The sequence below is a fragment of the Prionailurus bengalensis genome, chromosome E3 (genome assembly GCF_016509475.1).
Source record: "Prionailurus bengalensis isolate Pbe53 chromosome E3, Fcat_Pben_1.1_paternal_pri, whole genome shotgun sequence".
Classification (NCBI taxonomy): domain Eukaryota; kingdom Metazoa; phylum Chordata; class Mammalia; order Carnivora; family Felidae; genus Prionailurus; species Prionailurus bengalensis.
In genome coordinates this window covers 1,107,228-1,131,450 of record NC_057357.1, presented here as the reverse complement: position 1 = coordinate 1,131,450, position 24,223 = coordinate 1,107,228, and the positions used below count along the sequence as shown (strand labels likewise).

At 63.9% G+C, this 24,223-nt stretch overlaps 1 protein-coding gene across 3 annotated transcripts in view; it reads left to right on the top strand.

Annotated features, from left to right (window-relative positions):
- The window catches only part of PRKAR1B (protein kinase cAMP-dependent type I regulatory subunit beta), a 122,798-nt gene extending 99,937 nt beyond the window's left edge, over nucleotides 1-22,861 (top strand). For all 3 annotated transcript variants that reach the window (XM_043559488.1, XM_043559490.1, XM_043559487.1), the window contains exons 8-11: nucleotides 3,639-3,699; nucleotides 9,085-9,206; nucleotides 21,033-21,114; nucleotides 21,456-22,861. In XM_043559488.1, the coding sequence (XP_043415423.1) occupies nucleotides 3,639-3,699; nucleotides 9,085-9,206; nucleotides 21,033-21,114; nucleotides 21,456-21,628 (438 nt within the window). In that variant the 3' untranslated portion in view covers nucleotides 21,629-22,861. The remainder of the gene's footprint in view (nucleotides 1-3,638; nucleotides 3,700-9,084; nucleotides 9,207-21,032; nucleotides 21,115-21,455) is intronic.
- Nucleotides 22,862-24,223: the final 1,362 nt, after the last annotated feature.

The window sequence follows — 24,223 nt, the reverse complement described above, 5'->3', positions numbered from 1 at the left end:
TGGTGTCCCCAGGGATTCAGGACGTCTGATCTGGAAAGTTCCCGTGAACGTCCCTTCCCTTCCCTCTGTTGCTCCGTGTGGTGCGGAGGCACGGACAGAGCTCGGCGAGGCCAGCCCGCCCGGCCACCGCCACTGAGCCGGGCCAGGCTCTGTCCCCCCATCTGCAGCGAGGGGACGTCCTGGTCTGCCGGCTGCTCCCCCTGCGTGGAGAACGTGGAGAATCTCCTTGGGCCACCGTGCACCCGGGAAGCGGAGTCCCACGCCAGCCTCTCCTGCACCGAGGGGTGCTGCAGACTCTCAGAGCTGCCTCCCACTCGGCTGTGAACAGGTCCCCGGGCTCCCACCCACCCTCACCCAAAGTCTCCATCACAGCGGGAAGCCACCCCAAGGCAGGGGGCGCCTCGGTCGGCCGCTGCGGCCAATCTCCTCCCGTGAGCTGTCCTGCAGCAGGAGACGGCTGGACCGAGCTACGCTGGCCTTTAGTGTCCGAGGTCCCTGGGCAGAGTCGGGCCTGTCTTCCACTGGGTGGCATCCTTGCTGGGAGGGCTGTGGGAACCATCGGTGGTTTTCCAGAAGAAATGTGTTTTCCACAGCGAGGCCGGCGAGGACGTCAGGTGGCCCGGGCTGAGCATCCACACCGGCCACAATGGTGGCCACGGTGTTGGAAACGCCCTGGGCTCTGCCACGGGCTGCCTGGCTCTGCGTCCTCGCCTTGGCCACCAGCCGCAGCCCGGCAGAAGCCCCTTCAGTGCTGTGTCGTCTGGCAGGGAGGTGCACGGCTGGCTGGGTCCCCTGGCCCTGTTGGGGCCTGGCCGGATGGAGGGCCCCGGGGATGACCGTGGGCCTCTGTGTGGATTCTCAACTCGGGACTTGTAGCCTCTGTGGTGCTGGGGAGGCCTGGGCTCCCGTAACCTTCATGGGACCCTCTGGGGCGGGACTTGTGCAGCCGAGGAAACAGGCCGGAAGTGGGAATGTTTGCCCGCACGCCTAGTCGGGGGGCGGCGTTCAGACCCAGGGCTGTCCGGACGCCCCTCCCGTGTCACGTGTGCGTGCAGCTCCCAAGTCCTGGACGCCCTGAGCTGGGGAAAGGTGCACACCGCAGCCTCCGTTGGCCTGCCTGGGGCCTGCCCTGCCCCCCGCCCCCAGCGCCTCCCACGCTCAGCACCGCCCTTCCCATCCTGGCTCGCCCAAGTCTCCCACCTTCTCCTATGCGTCCCGTGTCTGTGTGGCCACGAGACAAGGGGTGTCTGCCCCAGTGGACTCCCTGTGCTGGCCTCTTGGAGCGGCCTCCCAACGCTGCCCTCGCCTGCCATCGGTCCCTGTGCCCTGTGTCAGGCACCGTGAGGTTCTCACTGCAGAATGGTAAGGCCGGGCCTCCAGTGCACCGACCAGGCAGTGGCAGAGCTCTACTTACCCATGGCTCCTGAGCGCACTCCGTGCGCTGGGGACAGGCCCTCCTGGTGTCAGCCTGGGCTGCCTCTGTCTTCAGATGTCAGGCCCTGCGGGGGGAGGGCCACCGGTCCCCCAGTTTCCAGCCCTTTCTGTGGGCACTGAGCACCCCCCACCCCTACCTGAAGAGGGCCTGTCCGAAAACGACCTTATGCTCTAGGACGTTCTCAGCATTTCTTTGGGTTGAGCCTCAGGAGGCTGTGGGTGTAGTGGTGACCCCCTGAATTCGGAGGCTGAGGGCTGGATGGTCCCGGCTCTGCTCAGCCCCCGGGTGGCCTGGCGCTTCAGGGGAGGGGTGATGCCCAGCGTACCGCGGTCCAGGACCGCACGCAGTGGGTGCCCTCTGCAGGGGGAGGATGCCCAGCATGTCTGCATCTCTGTGGCATGAACACCAAGTGTACATCGACATCCTGCTTTGACCCCGACCACGCCTCTCAGTGGCCACAAGCAGGTTACGACCTCTCCCTGACCTGCACACCTCCCTGTAGAGTGGAGACCGGTGGCGACCCCAGGGTCACGGAGAGAGCTGATCCTTCGAGGCGCTGGTCTTAGCAGCACTGGGGACGTCTGAGCTGAGCTCACCTCTTCCCAGATCAGGCATCTGGGCAGCTGCGAGGGCCTGTTTGCAGAGTTTCCAGCCCCATCTCTGATGGTGGGGCGGGGGGGGGGGGGTCCTTCTGGGGCTGATGGCTCCCCCTCTGCGTCTCAGTGGGAAGCAGACGAGGAGCCTTCTGGGCTGAGGTGAGGATGTGGGCAGTTTGGAGGAAGGTAGGGAGAAGCCCAGGTCGAAGACACGGAGAACGTGGTGCTGACCGACCGCTCTCCTGTTGGGGAAACTGAGGCCCCGAGGTGGTGAGACTGGTCTAAGAGCGCAGGAGGTTACGGGTGATGTGGATGTGGAACGGGACTCTCCCGAACCGCCCCATCAGCCCTCCACCCTCCACCACCGTACTTGGCAGAGGTCATCACTGCTGCCCCCGCCATCGTCACTGTCCACCCCACCATCACCACCACCATCGTCACCAAGCTGTGGGATGTGTAGGACCCAGCCCGGGTTTCATTCCTGCTCCTGTGATCCCAGTCTAGGCCTTTGCTTGCCCCTCGAGCCTGCTTCCTCGTCTGGGGATGAGGGTAACCGTGCCCCTGTCTCCCGGGACTCTCGCAAGGTTGAGGTGGGCCTGAGCGTTTTGGGTTTCCGCTGCTGCCCGGGCCCGAGCACATTCTCACCAGGTGTCGGGTCTGTGGTCGACCCATCCTTTCCGCGTCCCAGGTGATGGATGAGTCCGTTTGAATTTAACCAGACCAGGCTTGCTGCTCTGCCGGTGGAGAGCATGTCCCCGTTTTCTGAATGTGCAGTGCTTCACAGGACTTAGTGGTGGCGCAGCCATGTCCAGTTGTGGAGTGCGTACACTGTGCAAAGGCCGTGGGCAGCAGGCCAAGGGGATAAAGTCCAGACTGCTCTCTACCTGCCGGGCTGGTGCTGGCTGCTGGAAGGCTGGGCCGCCGCCGCCTTCACTTGGGATGCGTGCTTGAGGAAGCGGGTGCCCTTTTCCAATTCACGTTCAGGTTCTACTTTTTGGGGTGGATTTTCATTTCTAATTCACGCGGAGGTTGACAGGGCCCTGTCTGCTGGCTTTATCTTGTTCAGCCAGCACTTGGTTGGGAAAGAAGCAACTCATTGGCCCTTCTCACCAGGCCCCAGGTTCAGGCACGACCAGCCCGGGGACTTGACCCATGTCGGCTACTCCCTCCCTTAGCGTGTCACACACTCAGTTCTGCCACCAGCCCCAGAGCCTCTCCAGGTGTGTGTGTGTGTGTGTGTGTGTGTGTGTTGGGGGGAAGGGTGGGGGTCCGGTGAGCCCGGCTCAGACAGTACCCCTTGCAATCCCGCCTTGGGGACATCTGCCTTGAGCACGTGGAAACCCCAGTGCAGGAATCTGGTTGGCTGGATGCTCGTCGTGTGGACCAGTCACTGGCCCGGGCTGGATGAGGTCACTGCCGGCGGCCAGGGGAGGCGCAGCTGCCTGGAGGAGGTGCCGGCTGGGGTCTTTGAGGGGCTTGCGGGACATGGGATGGTCAAAGGGTTTCCTTTTAAGAGTTCAGAGTCATTTGGGGAAATTTGGAAACGTCAAGATGATTCAGGCACAAAGACCCACCTTCTTTTCTGTCTTCTCCTTTCTCTGGAACAGGGCAGCACCCTGAGAAAACGCAAGATGTACGAGGAATTTCTCAGCAAGGTCTCCATCCTGGGTCAGTGGCCCCCACGCCGTGCGCGAGCCTGTGCCGGTAGCTTCCTCCGGTCTCATCTGAGTCCTGCCTGCTGGGTCCAGCCATTTCCATGTTCCCCGTGTGCCTGGAAGGTTCAGCCCTCTGGGTGACGTGTGGGTTTGGGACAGGCATACGTGTGAGCCCTCACAGGCATGGCTCACACGTATGCACCCACGCGGGCATGCTCGCATGCACGCTCACACGCGTATGCGCCGCGAGGTACAGTTGCACACGTGCATGTGCATATACTCACAGAGGCACGTTCACACACGTGTGCACACACAGCCACACTCACACGTGCACGTGCGTGTGTCTGTCCCCGTGCACCGAGAGCTCTGTGTCTGATCCGCCGGGCGCGGTCATCCTCTCCTGGGCTGTCTGTGCCCTTGTCCCGCGTGCTCCGCCTGTCCGTCCCTCCGCTGTCGGTGTCCCCGCCAGCCCTTCCTCCGTATCCGTCAGTTTCGAGACCCATTTCGTGTTCTAGTAAACGTGGTCCCCGGTGTCGAGCATTCCTGGGCCTCATTTGTTCTTTTTTCCCAAGCGGGTTTCCCCTGGTGCACTCGCTGCCCTTTCTCGCCCTGTGGTCTGATAAACACATTGGCTGCATTTCAGTCGATTTCCAGCCCTGTCAACAGAACTCTCACCACCAAGGGTCTTCAGTGTTCTGGAGTAGCCGTGACATACACAGGGGCCACCGTTTGTAGCCGGCCGATCCCGTCAGGGAATGGTCCTTTCTGCGTTGAGCGCTTGACCTGTGGCTGGTGTGCCCGAGGAACCGCATCATAATGTTGTCCCATTTTAATCAATTGAAATGCAAGTACGCAGGGCAGCGCTAGCCCACGGGCGGGGCCCCGCTTGGGAGGGCGAGGGACAGCTGAGTGCCGAGCCTCCGGGAACCTCTGGAAACCACTGTCGAGCAGCAGTCCTCATGGCCTTCTGGGTGAGGATGGGGAAGAGCGTGCTGGGGCAAGGAAGGAAAAGAAGCAAACAAAACCCACTGGGTGTGAGTCCGGCACTGGGGCTGAGGCTCGCGGATGAGGTTACAGGATCGGGGCGCTCCCCGCCCTGCGCGGCGTGAGCCTGTAGCGACGCCGGGCTGACCCGGCACCGGAGCAGCCCTGGCTCCCAGCTGGGCTCCCCTCTGCCCGGGGCCCGCTGTCCAGGCTGCAGAGACAAGGGGCGGGGGTGCCCGCCGCCTGCCCTTCCAGGTCAGGAGGAAGCCCCACCCGCACCCCCTGCACCAAGCGTGGACGCGTCGGGGGAAAGGCCACCGCGGCCGAACAGACTGGCACTGGGATAGGTGCCAGAAGTACCGAGAGAAGCTGAGAGCCAGCCACACACGGAAGGAACCCACTTAGGAAGAGAGCACGGCCACCGAAACAGAAATCAAATCCAGGACAGGGTTCGTCTAGGACACACGTCCGCCCAGAGAGCAGCGGCCTGAAGGGGGAAGAGCTGGAGAGACGCGTTCCGGCCAAGCCTCGGAGGTCCGCAGGGTCGCGGGAGGAGCAGGCACAGCGGTGCCCCCCGCCCTACGGCCTTCGGGAGTCTCTCATGAGGGCGCAGAGAGAGACCACGGTGTTCGGCATCCAGGCGGTGGAGACGGCGTGAGGCCTGCCGCGTCCTCTGGGGTGGAGGGCAGTCAAGCGAGTCACCAGAGCTGCGGGCAGGCAGAAAGCAGCAGACGGTCCCGGCTCAGCAGGGCCTGCGAAGCCATCTTGCCGCAAAAGCGTAAGACCAGCCGCCGGGTCCTGGGACGTCGTAGCCGCGGGGAGGGAGGCGCAAGTCAGGTTGGGCGCCCTGCGCAGGGCACTGGCGTTTTATCAGTGATGGCTACGGTCAACCACGCCTCACTAATAACAAACTAAAAATTTTAAAACCTTAACAAACGGATCTGAAGCAATTGTGACAAAACCTTCACGTGATTTTGCGCAGGACGGATGTTGCTGGGTTACGTCACGTGCGCTACTGTCTCGATAACTTTTTTTCCAAATGACGGATGGACGAGATCGAGCGCGGAGCAGGTCCCCGGGGAGGGCACGTCACCGAGCCCAGGAGAGCGCCCAGGGGTGTGGCTGCTGCGGGCGGAGGAAGGGCAGAGCCACACGGAGGCATTCGATCGATCGAGGCAGGGCACGAGGCAGCCCCCGCCAGGCCCCAGGCGCCCAGAGCAGGAGGGCCAGCGCCCCGGAGGCAGGCTCAGAAGACCCTGGATGGGATGGGTGTGTCTGCTCCTTCTCAGCCCACACCGGGGAGCGAAAACCGACACGGGAGGGAGGCCACACGGGGCCACCTGTTCCCTCGACACGGAGCCTGCCTGCAGTTCAGGGTGTCAAGTCGACCCACATGAAATGGCCCGTTTTTGGGGCTCCTGCATGGCTCAGTCGGTTAAGCATCCGACTTCAGCTCAGGTCATGATCTCGCAGTCCGTGAGTTCGAGCCCCGCGTCGGACTCTGTGCTGACAGCTCCGAGCCTGGGGCCTGTTTCCGATTCTGTGTCTCCCTCTCTCTGCCCCTCCCCCGTTCATGCTCTGTCTCTCTCTGTCCCAAAAAAAAATAAACGTTAAAAAAAAAAAAAAAATTCAAAGAGCAGATCTTTCTTGGGGCGCTTGGGTGGCTCAGTCGGTCGGGCGTCCAACTTCGGCTCAGGTCACGATCTCACGGTCCATGAGTTCGAGCCCTGCGTCGGGCTCTGTGCTGACAGCTCAGAGCATGGAGCCTGTTTCGGATTCTGTGACTCCCTCTCTCTCTGCCCCTCCCCTGCTTGTGCTCTGTCTCTGTCTCAAAAATGAATAAACATCAAGAAAAATTGAAATGGCCTGTTTTCTACCCCTTTGGACCCAAAAAGTGGGCGTTCCATCTGCATCAATGTGTGTGAAACCTGACCACTGAGTCAGTGTTTTTCGTGATCTCTTGTAGGGGAATGTTTTGGAGAAGAAAGTATCTTACCTCGAAAGAGACAGAGAGACTCTTGGTTTCTTTGCCTGGTGTTAAATTCAGGCAGAGTGGACTTTAAGACTTTACGTTGGAAGCGTCTGGTGGTCGTGTTTGTAAAAGCATCCGTGACTGTCTTCTGTCCACCCTCCCGTCTGGATCTACGACTGGAGAGGCACTCGGCCAGGCGATGTGACGTAGGGTGGCATTCGGCACCTCTTCACATCCTTTACGCTTTGTTCCGTTTCTTGAGTTATTTGTAGCGAATCTGAGTAACTTAAGCAAAGACAATCAAGCAGGCCTGCCAGGGAGGGCGCCACAGGACGTCTGACCCCGGGGTTGGGGCGCCTGCCACGGCGCGACCCCACACCCTCTGAGGTTCCGCGAAACGAACAGACAAGGGTCTCGTTTCTTCGTGCTCCTGTGGTACAAGTGCATCCGCTGTCCCAGAGTTTTTCCCTTCGGGGCGTCTGCACTCAGGGTTGTGCCCCCACCCCCACTCCCTGGTTCCAGAACCTTCTTGTCGCCCCCCGGGGGAGGCCCTGTGCCCACGAGCCCGCCTCTGCAGGTGCCTGGTCTGGGCGCGTCATGCGAAGGGTTGCTGTGCTGATGGGTCAGTGTCGCACTCGGCAGCCTCGCGGGCGGGTCTTCGGGGTCTCACAGAGGCTGGGAGGAGGGGTGTTTTAGCCCCACGAGAAATCCCCGGGCCTGGGGCCCCCTGGTCCCTCACCGTCTCCCGTTCCCTCGGAGCCCCAGCGCCCCGGTCGCCTTCCGATCCGTCCTGCTCTTACTGTGTGCCAGGCGCCCTCAGTGCTCAGCTGCACGTGGAAGCTTTGTTCCCTCCGATGAACCCACTGCCAGCTAGCGCTTCTCCGTGGCCGTCGGGCAGAGCGACCCAAGACTGACCCCTTGGCCCTCAGTCACCCAGCTGCACGGAGCCCTCCGGCATTGGAAGGCGGGGGGGGGGGGGGGGGGGGGGGGCTTGGCCTCGGCAGCCTGCCCCCGGCAAGAAGGAGCGTGGGCGGCCACGGTGCGCCCGGGGCCCGGGGGTTCTGGTTTCTGCGCACGGACATAGGAGCCGGCCCCTGGGGGGGCACTGAACGTGGCAGAACCCTGGGGGGTGTGAGCGCAGAAGCCACCGCGGCCTCCCCGTGTCCTGCTTGCAGGCCACACGCCTGCTGGCCCTCGGGCTCCGGCTGCAGGACGTCTGTGACAGCGGAGGGACGCCTGCCTCCGTTTGCATTCTGTGCGGGTGCAGTGTTGACCGTCCCACTCGGGAAAGGGACCGTGCTGCCTGGAGGGCCGGGCTGTGCACAGCAGAAGAACCAGTCCCAGGGCTTGTTTCCTGAGTTGCCTCAGAGAAGAGCCCGTTCAGTAACCGGGGCCCAGAAACCGCCGTCTCCTGGCGTCTTCTGACGGGACGCAGCTTCGCGCGTCGACGTTCAGGCCTCGGAGCGTCACGTTTCAGGTGTAACAAGAGGAACCTGCCGAAGTGAAGAGACACGCGGGGACAGATGTCCCCCCAGCAGCGTGACCCGTGGCTCTCGCTCAGAACCCACGGGCAAGACCTCCGCGTTGGCCGGCCCGCCCGCCCGTGCCCACCTCCGACGAGCACCCCTTGTGCCGCTCCTGAGGCCGCTGCTCTGTTCGGTCCCCGGCGGTGGATGTGCGGGGCTGCGTGGGAACGCCCGGCTTCTGACTCCCCAGCGGCCCCGCCGGCCTCGCAGACCTTTCCAGGCGGGCGGATTGGGCGCGTGCACTGACGGCTCCCCGGGGGCCGGTCCTTTGCTACGAGAAGCGCTGGCAGGCGTCTTAAAGTGGAGAGATCCCGCTCCTAACCTAGTTCTAAAATAAATGCCTTGCTTTGTATTTTTAGCCGCTGGCCCACTTGAGCAGCGTCTGAGGAGTCTAGGCCGGGGGGTGGGGGGGGTTCTTCCGCCGAGAAAGAAAGAGTTAATCGGGCAGTCCTTATTTCCTTACAGAAGGAGCGTATGGGGCCTCTTGGGTGTTTTTTCCCTTCCTGAGGGCTAGGGATGGACGGTGACCAGGAAGGGGAGGGCTGGGGAGGGGCGGCAGGGGACACGGATCTTGCAAGCTGTGTCGAGAAGCGTGAGCTGGAATTAAGTGTGTTGACCTGAAATAACGGAAGGCGAGCCATGCCGAGCCTCGCGGCTGAGCGGTGACGAAGCGTCTTCCCAGCCGGCGGTGGTGCCGAGCAGGCTCGCGTTAAACCGCGTCGTGGCCTCAGTGCTCGGCGGGCGCGCTGGCCGGGGCCCCTCCTGGGCCCGACTTAGCGCTGCGACGCCAAGGCCCTCCCAGCGCCCAGACGCGCCCCGGGTCCCTCGCTGCCGATCGGCGGCACTTGCTGAGCGAGCGCTCGGGTGCAGGGCAGGGGCGAGGCCGCGGTGACGGTCCCCTTGTCGCCCACTCTAGAGTCGCTGGAGAAGTGGGAGCGCCTGACCGTGGCTGACGCCTTGGAGCCTGTGCAGTTTGAGGACGGAGAGGAGATTGTGGTCCAGGGGGAGCCCGGGGACGATTTCTTCATCATCACGGAGGTGAGTGGCCGCCCTCACGGGGGCTCCGTCCGCGTCGCTCCCGTGTGCCGACCCCGAGTACCCCCCCCTCCGCCCCCCCCCGCCCTCTGCCCCGCCAACGGCCTCACACCGTGCCGTCGTGTCTTCTCGCCCCGGAGAGTCGGAAGCGAGACTCTCCTCTTGGAAAACAGCGTCGGGTCCCCAGGCGTGCGGTGCCCCGGGAGGACGTTGTGCCGCACTGAACGCGAGCGTGTGCGCAGTGGGCGTGGAGAGTCGGAACCCACGTCGGGACCCTGGGTGGCGCGGCACCCCAAGCTCTGTGGCGCGTTGTCACTGGCGGACAAAGATGTCTGTGGCTTCTTTCCGTGCTGTCTCTCACGACTATGCGCCCATCTACAAGGACCTCAAACGAAGACGCTGGTTTTTAAAAGAGGCTCCCGGTTCCCAGGCTGGCGGCGCGTGAGTCATTTTTACGAGGCCCGGCGACAGCTGGCGCTCGGGCCGTAATCCGTGTCGGCCACACTCGCGCCTGTCACTGACAGAGGCAAGCAGCTGCTGTGGCTGCCCGTCCCCAGGGCTGTGCTGGGCTGGGACCCCTGGGGTGAGCCCCCACCCAGACGCTGCCCGGAATGAATGGGGGGCCCGCCTCGCGGGGGGCAGCACCGATTACGCGGGGCCACAAGTATGCCGCCGCCTGTTGGGCTCGCTTCCTCCTCCCGTGGCGCTCAGGGGCGGAAGGATTTCACGTTCATGCTCATTAAAACACATTCTTCAGCTGTGCATCTTGCCGCCGGAGAGAGGGAGGCCTCGGCGGGGCAGCGTGGGGGCCCCGGCGCTGTCCGGAGCAGGCCGTCCACGCTGGAGTTTCTGCACGGCCAGCAAAGTACGCCCTGCTCGGTGCCAGTGGCCACTTTCTGGGTCCAAAACAAACGAAGGAGGGGCACCTGGGGGCTCCGTCGGTACGTCTGACTCTCGACAGCCGTTCGGGGCTGGTCACGGTCTCGCGGTTCGTGGGATCGAGCCCCGTGCCAGGCTCTGTGCTCACGGTGCAGAGTTTGCTTGGGACCCTCCCTCCCCCTCTCTCCCCGCCCCTCCCCTGCTCGCACACTCTCACGCTCTCGCCCAAAAATAAACGTTTTTAAAAATAAAAACAAAACAAGAGGGGACCTTGCCGGGTCGTCGGTGCCGGTGAGATGCGGAGCCCTCTCTGCCGGCACACGAAGCACGAACAGCACGGGTGAGACCTGGACAGGAAACAAATCTGGTTTGTGACTCCCGGGAGGGTGTGTCAGGGTCCCTTTCCGCCACCCGCCTGAAATTTCTGGAAGGTGGGTCTGCAAGGGCACCAGAGGCACAACCCGCCCCCCTCCCCAGGCCCCGCGCCCGTCCCAGCCCCACACCCACCCACCGGGGACACATGGTGCCTGCGGGTGGGGGGTGCGTGCGGCTCCTTCACCCCAGGCTCCCTGGAAGCCGTGTGAATCTTTCTGAAGGACCCCAGCCCCAGCAGTTCTCGGCTGCGTGAGTCACAAGTCCTTCTGAAGGGAGAGGGAAGGAAGGAGAAAACGGAATGAATTCTGATTCTAGGTCGACAGGGGGTGGAGCCGGTCCAGGGGAGTGCCCGCCGGCTTCTTCCTCCCGTGATGAGCTTGGCGGCGGGGGGGGGGGGGGGGGGGGGGGGGACCCTTTCCTGCTCCTCAAAGGGGCTGGTGGGTGATGTCCCCTCTGCTGTGGCCTCAGACGTGACACCCTCTCTGGGTCTGTGTGGGCCTGGCATTTCCCAGTTAAGAACATGAGGTCCAGGAAGGGATGGAGGGGGTCCCTCCAGCCACCACTTCGTTGGACCCCACCCCCAAATCTGCACTGGATGTGACCACCCTCAGGGTCCTCGCTGCTTCCTGGACAAGCGGGGTCTGACTCGCCGGGACACCCAGGCTGGTCGTGGGGGCGCCTCCTTCCTGGCACCAGCGGCCGTGCTGAGACACCCACACGGCTCAGCTCATCAGTGGGGCCCTGAGCTCCGGGCACAGGACGCCCCACCTTGGGTGTCCCGCCCACTGCACCTCCAGAGAGCAGCCGTGGTCCCCGGGCGTTAGCAGGTGCCTGGGTGAGAGCGGCCGGTGAGAGGGGGACAGACCGTGGCTCTAAGTCACCAACCCCTGAAACCGCGAGGGGTGCACGTGTGGAGCCCCTCCTCTGATGACCTGGGACCAAGGGGAGGGTGTGGTGCCGGCTCGAAGGCACAGATCCTTTCCTGCCCTAGGTTTCAACTCACTAATAAGAAGCTGGTGCTCACGGGGCCACTTTGGCTCAGAGGTGCGTCTGTGTTCATTTGCGTGGTGGTTTTTTAAAACATTTGAATTGATTACCAGTGTTTATTTTATTATTTTTTTTTTAATTTTTTTTTTTCAACGTTTTTATTTTATTTTTGGGACAGAGAGACAGAGCATGAACGGGGGAGGGGCAGAGAGAGAGGGAGACACAGAATCGGAAACAGGCTCCAGGCTCCGAGCCATCAGCCCAGAGCCCGACGCGGGGCTCGAACTCCTGGACCACGAGATCGTGACCTGGCTGAAGTCGGACTCTTAACCGACTGCGCCACCCAGGCGCCCCTGATTACCAGTGTTTAAAAATCAAGGTCTTTTCCCGTCGCAGTGGGAATCTAACTCCTCTGTAAACGTGTGGCACCTAGCCACAATCGGCAGACTGGAGGGGTGGGAAAGGATCCCTGTTAGCCACAGTCCCCACCCGGCCCTTGTGTCTGGTCTGCCGGCCTCGCAGGCTTTGAGGTTCGTGGTCTCCGAGCTGAGGGAGTAACTCGGGCCAGCCCACACAATCGTCCATCATTTGCTGTGGACTAAGGCTTGGACCTCCCAGCCGGGTCCAAGGACACGGGTAAAAAAAGCATTAAACGCGGGTGATGGGCACAGATTGGCGAGGGGGTGGGGGGCCCTCACACAGCTCCAGGGAGGGGAGTGGTCACCTGGTTTGTTCATCTGATGTCGTGAGCTGGGACTTTCTGAGCCCAGGATGCGCCGGGCGTTGTGTGAACCCCCACGCACCTGTCAGGGAGGCCTGGTCAGGGGCCAGCGTCCCTCCTGGGGCAGGGAGGGCTGGGCCTCTGCCCAAGGCCGCGCAGCCAGCAAGCGTGCGCCCTGCATCCCAGTGGCCGGGGTCCTGCTCCCTGCTCCCGCGTGATGTGTGCACATGTGTGTGTCCCACAAGAGGGTCCGGGCACCCCTCATTCTTTTATAGAACGGCACTGCCCTCTGTGATTCACGCAGGGTGATGGGCGACGACACAGAGGGACCGTTCTGGGTCTCGTGCTGTGCCCAGGGCAGGCCTGTGTGGCTCCCTGCGGGGTCTCCAGGAGAAGGTGCCGAGGGAGGGCGGTGGGGTGACAGTGACACTGGGCCCTGCCCTGGGCCTGGGGCCCCGTGCAGGAACGTCCTCCATGTGGATGGGGGCAGGGGCTCGTGCACCGGCTCTGGAATGTAACCCGACCCTCCTGGAAATGTATTTGAAGTTGTCTCCTTGGCAACTTGGATTTTTTTCCCCTTTTCCTCTGTGATCGACCCAGTCCGGTAGGTCCTGGTGGGATCCCAGGGTTCACGGGAATCGAGGCTCTCGGCCTGAAATGCAGCTTCCTGGGTGTTTGCTACACGGCCAGAGGCGGCCCGCTGGCTACAGCTGCCACACCTGGGTCGAGCCTGCCAGCCTCGCTCCCCCACAGCACCCAGCGAGCTGCCTGGTGGCTCCCTGGTCTGAGTGGTGCCTCGGGTGGGGAAGCCAGCCTCCATCTGACCCGAGCCGACCCAGACTGTCGTGGGACAAAGCAGGAGAAGGTAGTGTTACTCATGTGTTTTGTTGGGTCGGCCCTTCTCCCTCCGACGGCTGTTCCGTTGGTTGGAGACTTCTGGAAACCCCAGTGACCATCCTGTGGCTGATGTTTCCTTACGAGAAGAGACCCCCCCACCACCCCCCCCAGGCCAGGCCTGGGGCGAGGCGAGGCGCGGGTGGCCCATGTTCTTGCGGAAACTTTCGGGAGCGTGGCCAGTCCAGTTTGAGCTGTCCTCTTTCAGCTGGCGAACAGCACACGCACACAGTGGAATGGGTTAACCCCCGGTTCCTGGGCCGCCTGTGAGCTCCCCCGCACAGCGGGGCTGGTCTGCGCACAGGGAGATAGCGGGAAAGGGGTCCAGGCCCCGCGGCTCCCTGCGGTCAGGGTCAGTTTGATGGGTCGGCTTGAGCAAGCCGCGGTCCCCGGGTGTCTAGATGTTTCTGCGAAGGTATTTTTCAGATGGGACTAGCGTGGACATCAGCTGATGTTGAGTGAAGGGGTGGGCCTCAGCCAGTCAGTTGAAGGCTTTTCTTGAGAGAAGAAAGACCCGCGTGTCCCCCCGGGGGAGACACCCCCTGCCGGCCGGCCGGCCCTATAGATTCTGGACTCGCGGTCCCCACTGTGCTGTGAGCCAATTCCTGGACTTGACGTCTCTCTACACATATACGTCCCATTGGTTGTCTGTCTGGAGAACCCCGACTGACGTGCCTGTCGGCTTTTCTGGAATAGACAGGTGTCTGCGCGGGGGGTGTGGGGCCCCTGAGGCAGGTGCAGGGCCCTGGGCGCCTGCAGACGCGGCTGCCGTAGGGAGCATGGGCTGGGGGGGCCCTGGCTGGGGGCTCTGCGTGGCTGGCCTCCTTTCCTCCAGTCAGTAAGTGGGGCCGGGCCCCCGCCCTCATGCCTTTGCCTGGCTGAGTGTCTCCGCTCCATTTTGGAAGATGGTCGTGGGGTTTGCTTATGCGTCTTCTCTCTGCTGGTCCCCGAGGTGTGGCCGAGGCTGGTGGAGACCCCCTGCCCTGCACAGGTGCGGGAAACGGCCCTACAGACACTTGGTGAGTCATGAACGCCTGCCGTCCGGTGGGAGCCCAGCCGGGAAGGCAGGGCTGGGCTGCAAGACCGGGGGCCTCGCCTGAGCCCTGAGGGTCTCTGTGCCGGAGCAGTGCCCCTCCTGGGCAAGGTGGTCTCCCGGCTCTGTGCGTGCACCTGCTGTGTCTGAATCCCCACGACACCAGACCCCCAGAGCTCTTGAAAACATCCTTAGTGGATGAGCGAGGTCGGCCTGGTAAACCCGGCCGACAGACCCGGAGAGTACAAAGCCCCTGGGTCCTCCCAGGGCCTGACCCGTGGCTGCCGGTGGGGTGGGCGTGGCCTCGTGTTCTCTAGACCACTTCCCTCCCAAAGAGCCGGCAGGCGCACCAGGTGGGACCCACTACGTCCAGGCCTCCTCAGGGATTGGGCTCCGGGCAGAGAGAGGGCGAGCGGGTGCAGAACTGGCCAGGCCCCCAGGTGTTCCAGGCCCTGAGACCCCCGGCTCCTGGTCTCCAGAACTGGCAAGGAGGTGGGCGGGCCTGACTTTGCATGCCCAGGAGGACCCCCTGAGGCCCACCGACTGGCAGCTGGGGAGACACTGTCACGGAAACTCCAGATTTGGTTCATCTGCTCTCTTAGTAAGTTAATTTTGTAAACGTCCACAATGTTGGAGCAAAGGCATAACCACTGCTCCCGAGGCCACGGTCTGTCCGGGGACTGGCCCTGTTGGCCCCTCAGACACACGGACCAGGCTGGTGGGCACGCACGATTCACCGGGATCTTGCGGGGTAGGGAGGAGACCTCCCCCGTGGGCATGTCCTTCTGTGCCCAGGGCCGTTCATGGCTGGGCTGGTGCCATGCCCTTGCGTGCCAGGCCGAGGTGGGGCGGGGACAGCGGCTACGGGCGCTTCTGTGTTTACTTGCCAAGGAGGGAAGTGGTCCCAGTCCGTTGGCACAGACTGGCTCTGGGTCCGCGTGGAGGAGGGCCGGGCCTCGGCAGGAGGGCCCTGAAGCTGGGGGCCCTGGAGCCAGGAGGTAGCAGGGACGGTCCCGCCGGAGAGAGGGTGTGCTGGGCAGGTTGGGGCGGGGCCTGAGGTGCAGGAAACGTTCTGCAGACGGAAACCAACAGAGGGAAGTGGCCTCCAGTCTGCATCCGGGGATAGCGATTGGCCCAGACCGTTGTTCTGCGGGCCTGGTGCGGGGCTGCCCGAGGTCACGGGTGCTTGCTGGCTCGTCGGCCAGACCCCCAGAATAAGAGAGAGCAGGATTTCAGAGAAGTTCTCTCTCTCTCTCTGATTTTTAAGATTTGATTTTTTTAAAGTTTATTTATTTATTTTGAGAGAGAGAGAGTGCTCGCACACACGTGAGTGTTCACAAGCTGGGGGGGGGGGGGCGGGCAGGAGAGAAGGAGAGAGAATCCCAAGCAGGCTCCGAGCTGTCAGCTCGATCCCACGAACCACGAGATCATGACTTGAGCCAAGCTCAAGAGTCAGACGCTCACCTGACTAAGCCCCCAGGTGCCCTGAGACTTTATTTTTAGGGGGTAGTTTTAGATTCACCGCAACGTTGAGCTGAATGGACAGAGATTTCCCGTAATTCCCCGCTCCCCCCCAGACTCCCCCATTATCGGTGTCCCCCAGATGGTGGATTTGTCACAGTCGGTGACCCCACACTGACACGCTGTTGTCACCCGGAATCCATGGTTCAGGGGAGGGTCCCTCTGGGTGGGTGCACGTTCTGTGGGTTTGGGCGAACGTGGGACGGCAGGTGTCCACCGTCCCGTGTCCCTCGCGCTGTTCGCCGCCCTAAAAGTCCCCTGTGCTCCCCCTGCTCCTCCCTCCGCCCTGAGCCCGGGCAGCACCCGTCTTCTGCCTGCGCAGCTCCGCCTCTTCCAGGACGTCCTGTCGTTGGAATCAGCGTGCAGTCCAGGTTATTGGTGATCGCATGCAGTCCTTTGTGGCGCGGAATCGCGGCCCCTCGTCTGGACCTGACCCCACGTAGCCGCTCGCCTGCTTAGGGCGCCCTGAACACCCAGCCGCCAGTTTTTCTGTGACCCGGGGGCGCGGTTGCCGGGTGCAAGGGGTTTGCTTCCACCCACACCGGTGCCCACTCGGTGCCTGGACGGCCTCCCTCCGACGCCAGGGGGCCTCCCAGGCCCCGTCCCGTGTGGGCCGCTGTGATGTCTCCTTCCTCGTCAGGGGCCCGACGACCCCCTCGCCAGCTCACCTGCCTGCACACCTGGCCGACCCCTCAGGCAGGACCTGGCAGGCCAGGCCCTGGGCTCTGATCGGCCTCGGCACACGGACGTGAGGGCACGTACGTCACCTTCCGTGCCGCCGTGGATTAAGTGCACTGTCGTGTGGCTCGGGGCCTTGGCACTGTCTGCCCCAGAACATTCTGGATCACCACACAAGTCAGCTTGCTGGAAGCCGAGGCTAGACCTCGATGGGAGCCTTAGAAAAACAAAACGTTAACAAAATCGTGCCACCGAAGTGTCACTTCCTGGAACAAGTCTGGTGACACAGAAACGTCTTTAGGAAAACATTGCCTCCTCCCCACCCGCCATCCCCCCCTTCACCGCCATCCCCATGGCGGCTCGTGTGCGTCCCTAAGTGCCTTCTCCTTGACGGGTTCTTCCTGGCTTCTGTTACCAGCGTCAGAGACGTGGTGAAAGTCTGGGGGATGTTTCTCCCAGACAGAAAACATGACCCCCGCCCCAAGGTCTGCACGTCCAGACTCTGTTTCTTGCTCAGGCCTTCACCCTGGGCGCAGGGCTGGAACGTAGTTGAGTTGCTGGCCACGGTGCCCTGGGTGGTCTGGGTTGGGTCGCCCACCCCCCGGGGAGGCGTTGCGACAGGAGCCTACCCGTGGCTCCGGTGCCCCGGGTGGAGGCCGCCAGCCAGCACAGACAGGAAGTCTGCAGACGGTGGTTCCTGAGGACGTGGCTGGTGGCCGTTGGGCTCGGCTGAGCACCAGAACCTTTGGACCCCAGGGTGGACTGCAGCGGGCTGCCCGCGCCCCCCACCCCCACCCCAGCCTGGAAGGAGCCCTGGGTGGTGGTCCCTCTCTCCTGCCCTCACTCGAAGCAGGGCGTGTGTGGCCAGGAAGCCTCGGACCCACTCCCCGGTGCCCCTGAGGCTGCGGGTGGCAGGGAGGAAGCGGCCGGACGTTGGGGGCAGAGCCCGGGGGGGAAGGGAGCTGTGGGCTGGGACCCGCAGGCCCCTCCCGTCATGCTCCAGGGCACGTTTGGTGCGGCCGCCTGCGTGCAGCCCGGACATCGTGTGTGCCCGCTGGAGCATCGGTCACCGGCCGCTTCCCCCTGCTCCTGACGGACGTCGCCTGACTTGGGGGGCATGAGACAGACCGTGGGTTTGGAGGAAGGACCGCCAGCAGCCAGGGCTTGTGGTGCTGCACGCTCTGGGGCCGGGCCTCACGGGTGACCTTTGGACCCGAGCGCGAACCCGGCCGGGGTGTGGGTGGCCGTGGGGTGTGATGCCCTTGCCCCGTGGCTGTCCGCCGTGCCGCAGGGAGGGGGGACCGGGGCTCTGGCAGAGTCGGCCCGGCCCCTCAGGGAGAACAGAGAGGAGCTCGACGGGCGCCCACTCGCCGATGCAGGGGGAGCCTGGGGCTGTCTGCGAGGTGCTCTCACCCGCGGGCTCAGTTACTCCCGTGCGCGTGCAGACGTGCAGCACGCTGCCTGTGCATAAGCACACAAACACGGACGGCGGTGCGTCCACAGGGGTCCCCGGGCGTCAGGCAGGAACGGGCGGGAACGTCTCGTGAACGCCGCAGCCACGGGCGTTTTCTGTTCCGCTTATTCAAGCGCCCACTGCCCTCACGGCCACCTGTCCCATCTGACGGGGATGGAGCTACTTCTGAAGTGCAGGTGGTCGGGCCCCTGCTCCGGGAGGCCGAACGGTCCTGTACCCACTCTGTGGAAGAGGAGGCTGAGGCTGGGAAGTGGGGGGCCCCCCGCGGCTGTGGCCGGCGCTCCACGGAGCTGAGGTCGGCCGGCTCTGGCTTCAGGTGGGGCTGGCACGTCTCTCACGGCTTTCCAGCCCCTGCCTGGCGGCGCTCAGTTGTTCAGGGGCGCGTACAGGGTCTGACGGACGCGGGTCCCGCACGGCCTGTCGTCCGCCCGGGGTGGTGGGTCCAGGGGTCCAGGGAGTCGCTCTGCAGGCACTGAGCCCCCGAACGAATGAGTAAAGGGTGTGCGGCCGGGGTCCTGGAGGAGAAGCCGCCCCAAGTGCCCCCCCGCGTGCCACCCTGACAGGTTCCCCTCACTGTGGGCATCGCACCGCCCACTGGAGAAAATCTGAGCCACGGAAGTCTCGTCGGTTTTTAAAACTGAAACGGCGCCGAAGGAGGGAGTCATCTAGGAATCCCGCCCCTGCCGCCGGTGCTAACGCTTTTCTCCTGGGCCCTCCCAGGCCACGTTCGGCGAGACCCGATTATTTTCGGGCCGGGCCTAGAGTCACTGAGAGAGGAATTTGACGAGTACGGTCTAGCCTTCTGGCAAGTGTTTCTCGGGCCCGGAACATTCCGGCTGGCGGTCCCTCGGGGGTGTCTGTGCAGCCCCGTCGGCAGCCTGGGCAGCGAGTCGTGGGAACCGCGGCCCCGCGGGCGCAGGGTCTGCACCCACAGCGTCTGCCAGCACCGCCAGGTCAGGAGACCCCGAAACCACACGCCCGAGAGCACAAGGAAGCATGTTCTCGTGAGCACGTTCTGGGCCGGGAGGTGGCTCCACGTGGCCCTGGGGCCCCCTCGCCTTGGCGCCCGCGGTCGACGTCACAGCCGCGGGGGGCAGCGCACACCCTTGTCCATCTGTCCATCTGTCCATCCGGGAGAGGGTGGTCACGTCTACCCACAAAGGAGGCGGGGGCTGCGGCCGGCGACAGTGGTGCTCCCCTGCCGTGTGTTTGCCGTGGGCTCTCCCTGCTTCATGTGTGACGACCTTGCTTCCGTCTGGCTGAGACGGTGACATACCCGTGTGCACGTGCCCCCCAGCGTCCACGGTCGTGGCCTGCCTCGTCTCACGTGGCCATTGCTCTGTGCGCCCCCGGGAAAGAAATGCTGCTGGTCTCTCGGTGGATGGTGGTCTCCCGACCAGTGCTGGCCCACCCAGACCCATCCCTGCTCCTTCCTGCAAACACCACCTGATCCTCAGCCCCTCCCACTGCTGCCCACCCTCTCGGCCGGGCCTCGGTGAGCGTGCGACTTGTTTGGGCCAATGCGGCGTGAGGGAAGGTTGCTGGGAGCTTCTGGAAGGTTTTCCTGCTGAGGAGAGAAGCTGCAGGAGGAAGCAGTGGGTTCTGTGCCTGCTGATAGCATGGGGAGACACTTGGTGACTCCCGGAACCGCGGCAGCTCCTGTGCCACCATGAGGGCCTGAGGTCTCCAGAGCAGGACGCAGGGGTGAGCCCCGGGCCCTGACACCTGTCTGGGCCGCCGAATCGGCTGCCCATCTTCTAGTTGCACTGCCTCACAGATACTCCAGGAGCCCTCAGGCCCCTGCAGCTGGCTTTGCATCTGAACGGACGCTCTCGGCCTGCAGTGTCACTGATTCTACACACGGGACACATCCAGTTCTACTGCTGGGGTTTTGAAAGAGGAAAACAATCCCAGTTGTAAAATGGAAATTACGTAAACGGGAATGGAAGGCGTGTAGGTCACGTACATCATAGTTATAGGACGTAAATGTCAAAGAATTAGGTGGGCACAGCGGGGCTCTGAGAAAAAACACGCCCGTCTCAGCAGCCCAGGGCACGGAGGGCCCGCACACGGTGCCGGGGTGACCTTCCCTGTGCCTCCCTGACGATGTCGGAGCCCGTGAGTCCCCTCAGCCTTGCTCCCAGCCCAGGACTCTGTGCCTTCTGGGGTTGGGCAGGGAGCACGTGTGCTCCAGGCCCTGCCACCCTCGCCTCCCGGGCAGTGGCGGCATCGGTCTGCTGTTTAGACGTCTGGCTCCATCCATCAGCTGGCTTCATAAACACACCAGACGCCCACGAGCCGAGCGGCCCCATGGCCGGTGCAGGGGTGAGCGCGGGGATCCAGCTGCCGGCGGTGGGGGGGGGGGGCGGCTGCCGATCGGTGCCCGGAGATTCCAGGCACGGCGGCACCAGCAGGGTCTTCTCACGGCGTCTCCCCCAGCCTGCGGTGAGGCGGGAGCCGGCCTGGCCGGCGACCTGAGCCGGGTAAACTGAGCCCCCCCCTTGGATCAGGATCACGTCTGTCGGTGCTGCCAGGGCACGGGGCCGCGGACGCGCCTGACAGGCTGAGGGCCCGGGTGCCCCGGGGCAGCAGAGGGTACAGGGGCCCTCATCCACCCCGGCCCTCAGCCCCCTCGGCAGCGGTGAAGGAGTCGGCAGCCTATCCCAGAGGCTCGATTATTCCGGAGGCCGTTCAGCCCGGCCGTGGGGCTCAGCTGCAGGAGTGATGCTGTTTATGCACATCCACCGAGCAGGGCTGAGCGCCGGCTGGATGCTCCGGGCAGTTTACAAAGCCTCACTTCTGATCCTCACAGGTGTAGAGTCGGGGGGGCTCCCCAGACAGGGGACTGTCCTGAGGCGCTTGGCAGGTGAGGGGGCCTGGGGTCAGAGCCCGTCTGCGGCTCCCTGCGTGTGAGGTGGCTCCCTGGGCTCCGTGTTAATCATTGAGCCTCTGCAGACCCCCCACCCCCGCTCGGGAGGGGCCCCCGCTGCTCCCTGGGGGCATGACCTTAGACCACGCCCATCCCACTGGAGCGCCAAGTCCTTGGGAGCTAGCCCGAGGTCAGCCCGGGTTGCCCCCAAAGATTCTCCCCACTGCCCGGCCTGCGGTGGCCTCTGACCTCACACCCTTCTGTCTCCAAGGAGGAAACGCCTGACTTCGGTTTAGACGGGGAGCAGGCGGACGGGAGCTGGAGGGGGGGTTGCGCATGCCCCCTCGCCTGTGACCCCCCCCAACTGCTGACCCTCACCTGTCCCTTGGCGTCTGCAGGGCACGGCCTCCGTCCTCCAGCGCCGGTCCCCCAACGAAGAGTACGTGGAGGTGGGGCGCCTGGGGCCCTCCGACTACTTTGGTGAGTGTGGGTTCCCCGCCCTCTCATAGGGGAGCCCCGGAAGGGCCCTGAGGTGGAGAGCTGCGGGGGCGCCCGTGGGGGGCAGGCCGGGACCCCCTCAACGGACATGGCTGTCCCCAGGGAGGGCGTGACCTGGAGCCCCGAGTGACCCAAGTCCCTGTGGGGAGGCAGGACGGTGCCCAGCTGTGCTCCAAGGGTGACGTGTCAGTGTGTGTGTGTGTGCGCGCGCATGTGTGTGCCCTCGCGTGCGTGCACGTGCGCGTGCTGGGGGCCAGTGGGGGAGGGCCAGCCGTCTGGAGAAGCCCTGGGGACCCGGCCCCTGACCGCCCGCTCGCCCGCAGGGGAGATTGCGCTGCTGCTGAACCGGCCCCGGGCGGCCACCGTGGTGGCCCGGGGGCCCCTCAAGTGCGTCAAGCTGGACCGGCCCCGCTTCGAGCGCGTGCTGGGCCCCTGCTCCGAGATCCTCAAGAGGAACATCCAGCGCTACAACAGCTTCATCTCCCTCACTGTCTGAGCCCCGCGGCCCCGCAGCCCCGCTTCCGTGTGCTGGCCTGTTCCCGTGTCCGCAGGCCGTGGGGGCGGGCGCCCCAACTCCGCGGGGCCGCCCTTTCCTTCGGACTCCTGTTTGGAAAAAAACAGTCATCTCGTGCGTTTCAAAAACAAACGGCCCTCAAGACCCCCCAGGCCTTCCCCTCTGCCGCTTGTGGGACCCAGCCTCACTCCTCCCCGAGTCTTGGGGGCGCAGGAGTCAGCTGTGAGTCCGGGCCAGCCCGGGGCGGGAGGGGGGTGCTGGGCTGGCCGGGTCGGGACGTGCGCCCGCCCCTGTGCCCAGGGGCCAGGCCACCAGGGCTGTAGTCTGAGTGGGGTGCAGTGACGTGAAAGGGGGTGTCCCACGGGGATCCTCTGTTTCCAGGGGTCCTGTCGGAGACGCCAGGCAGGAGAGTGACCGAAAGCGGCCCCTGCCTCAGACAGGAGGGGGCCTCATCTGGCCGCAGGCGAGCCCCCCCCACCCCGGGGCCCAGGCTCGCGGGAGCCCCTAGAGGAGAGATGTGGTCGAGTGTGCGTCCCCACCTTTCCAGAGACTCGCCCCTCGGGATGGCCAGCGTGCCAGATGGTCACCCTCGCTGGGCCGGACAGCCGGGACAGGAAGGAGACATCAGGAGTTGGACGCTTTCCACAACCCAGGGAGCACGGTTCTCTCAGAGTCAGGCTGGGGGCCGCATGATATTCGCTTCTTTGCAGAGCAGCTCCTTGGGGACCTTCTGAGGGGGAGGAGGGGTTTTCCAGACATGCTCTGGGTACGGTTGTGACGGCCAGGGGCTCCTTCTCACTTGTCAGGCGGTGCCCCACTGGACACGAGCCCTTGCCCCGGGAGACAGGTGCTTTCTGAATCTCCATCCTCCCGGAGCAGGAAAGATAAAAACCAAACAGGCCCCACACCGGCCCAGGTCGACGATCGATTGAAACCCCACTTAAATGTGTTTTCGGTCCGCATCAGCTGGAGCTAGAGAGGCCCGGGGGCAGGACAGAGAGCCACGGTGGCCCCTGGTGACAGACATGAGAACGAGGTCATGCAGTTAGCCTGATTTTGCCCTTCCTACGCACGTCTGGGAAGCCGCCACTGTGAGGCGACCCCGGCCAGCCCTGCCTTTGCCCGTGGATGTTCTGTGATGCCTGAGCCGCCATGCGTACCGTGAAGTTTCAACGCTGCATGTGTATTAAATGTGCCACGAAGTACCTCTTCCCACGTTGGGCTTTGGTCTGAAATCTTTAACAGAGGAGGGTTTTTCTTTTGTTTTTATTGTGCAAAAATATACATAACGTGAGCTTTGCCACCTTAACCATTTTAAAAAATACAGGGCCACTGAGCACATTCACGCTGCTGTGCAGCCCTCCCCACCGTCCGGCTCCGGAACATTCCATGTCCCCACCCTGAGACTCAGTCCTGTTACACACAGACCCCCACCTGCTCCCCCAGCCCCGGCCCCACTGTCTCCTCTGTGTCCGTGAGTCTGACGACCCCAGGACCTCGTGGGAGTGGGTCCCGGTGCGTGTCCTCCCGTGTCCGCGAGTCTGACGACCCCGGGACTTCGTGGGAGTGGGTCCTCCCGTGTCCGCGAGTCTGACGACCCCGGGACCTCGTGGGAGTGGGTCCTCCCGTGTCCGCGAGTCTGACGACCCCGGGACCTCGTGGGAGTGGGTCCTCCCGTGTCCGCGAGTCTGACGACCCCGGGACCTCGTGGGAGTGGGTCCTCCCGTGTCCTTGAGTCTGACGACCCGGGGCCTCGTGTGTACTCAAAGTATTGCCATTTGAGCATCTTCTCAATATCAGAAATGGCTCCTGAGAGATTCTGTGCTCCTCTGGGGATGCGGTCTTGGGCCCCGGCGTGCATTTACACGTGCAGCGCGGCTCAGGGTGCACGCGTGGGGCACCCGCCGGCCGCGTGTTGCTGTGGCTGCCGGTCTGCCCGGCACGCTCCGTGTGCAGTGCCGACGTGTGCACGGCTGTGGGTCTGGTGCGGACCTGGGGACGGCCTCCTCCTGGGCCCTGGCTCCCGCTGCTCGGAACCGACCTGTGGGAATCGGCCAGATGTCTGTGACCTTCATCCACGTCCCCGGACCTCTGTTTATCTGTGTCAGCAGGGCCCCAATGTTCTCCGCGATTGATTCTGTTAAAGTCACACATCTGACCCTGTGAGACGTAGGTCTATAAATAACTCTTATCTTCCTAAATCCATTAGAATGCCTCCTCGTCCTGTGGCTCGGCACGTGAAGGCCCTGATTTGATGTCAGAGTGTCCCCAAGGGAGGCGGCCCGGGGGCCCCACGCTGGCAGCAACCTGGCCTGGGGGGCTGGGTTTGGGGGGAGACAGCGAGGGAGACTGGGGGAAGGACCCTGGGCAGGGCGGAGGTACGTGTCAAGGGACCCCCCTCAGAGGGTGGGCATTGGGTCCCAGAGCCTCTCTGTTCCCTCCTGCCGCAGAGTGAATTCCCCAAGTTTGGCAGCCCCAGACATCGGGGGCCTCAGGGAGCGGCTTAGCTGGGCGGTTCTGGCCTGGGTCCCCCGAGAGGAGGAGGCCGGAGGGGGGCTTGGTCTGCCTCCCTGGGGC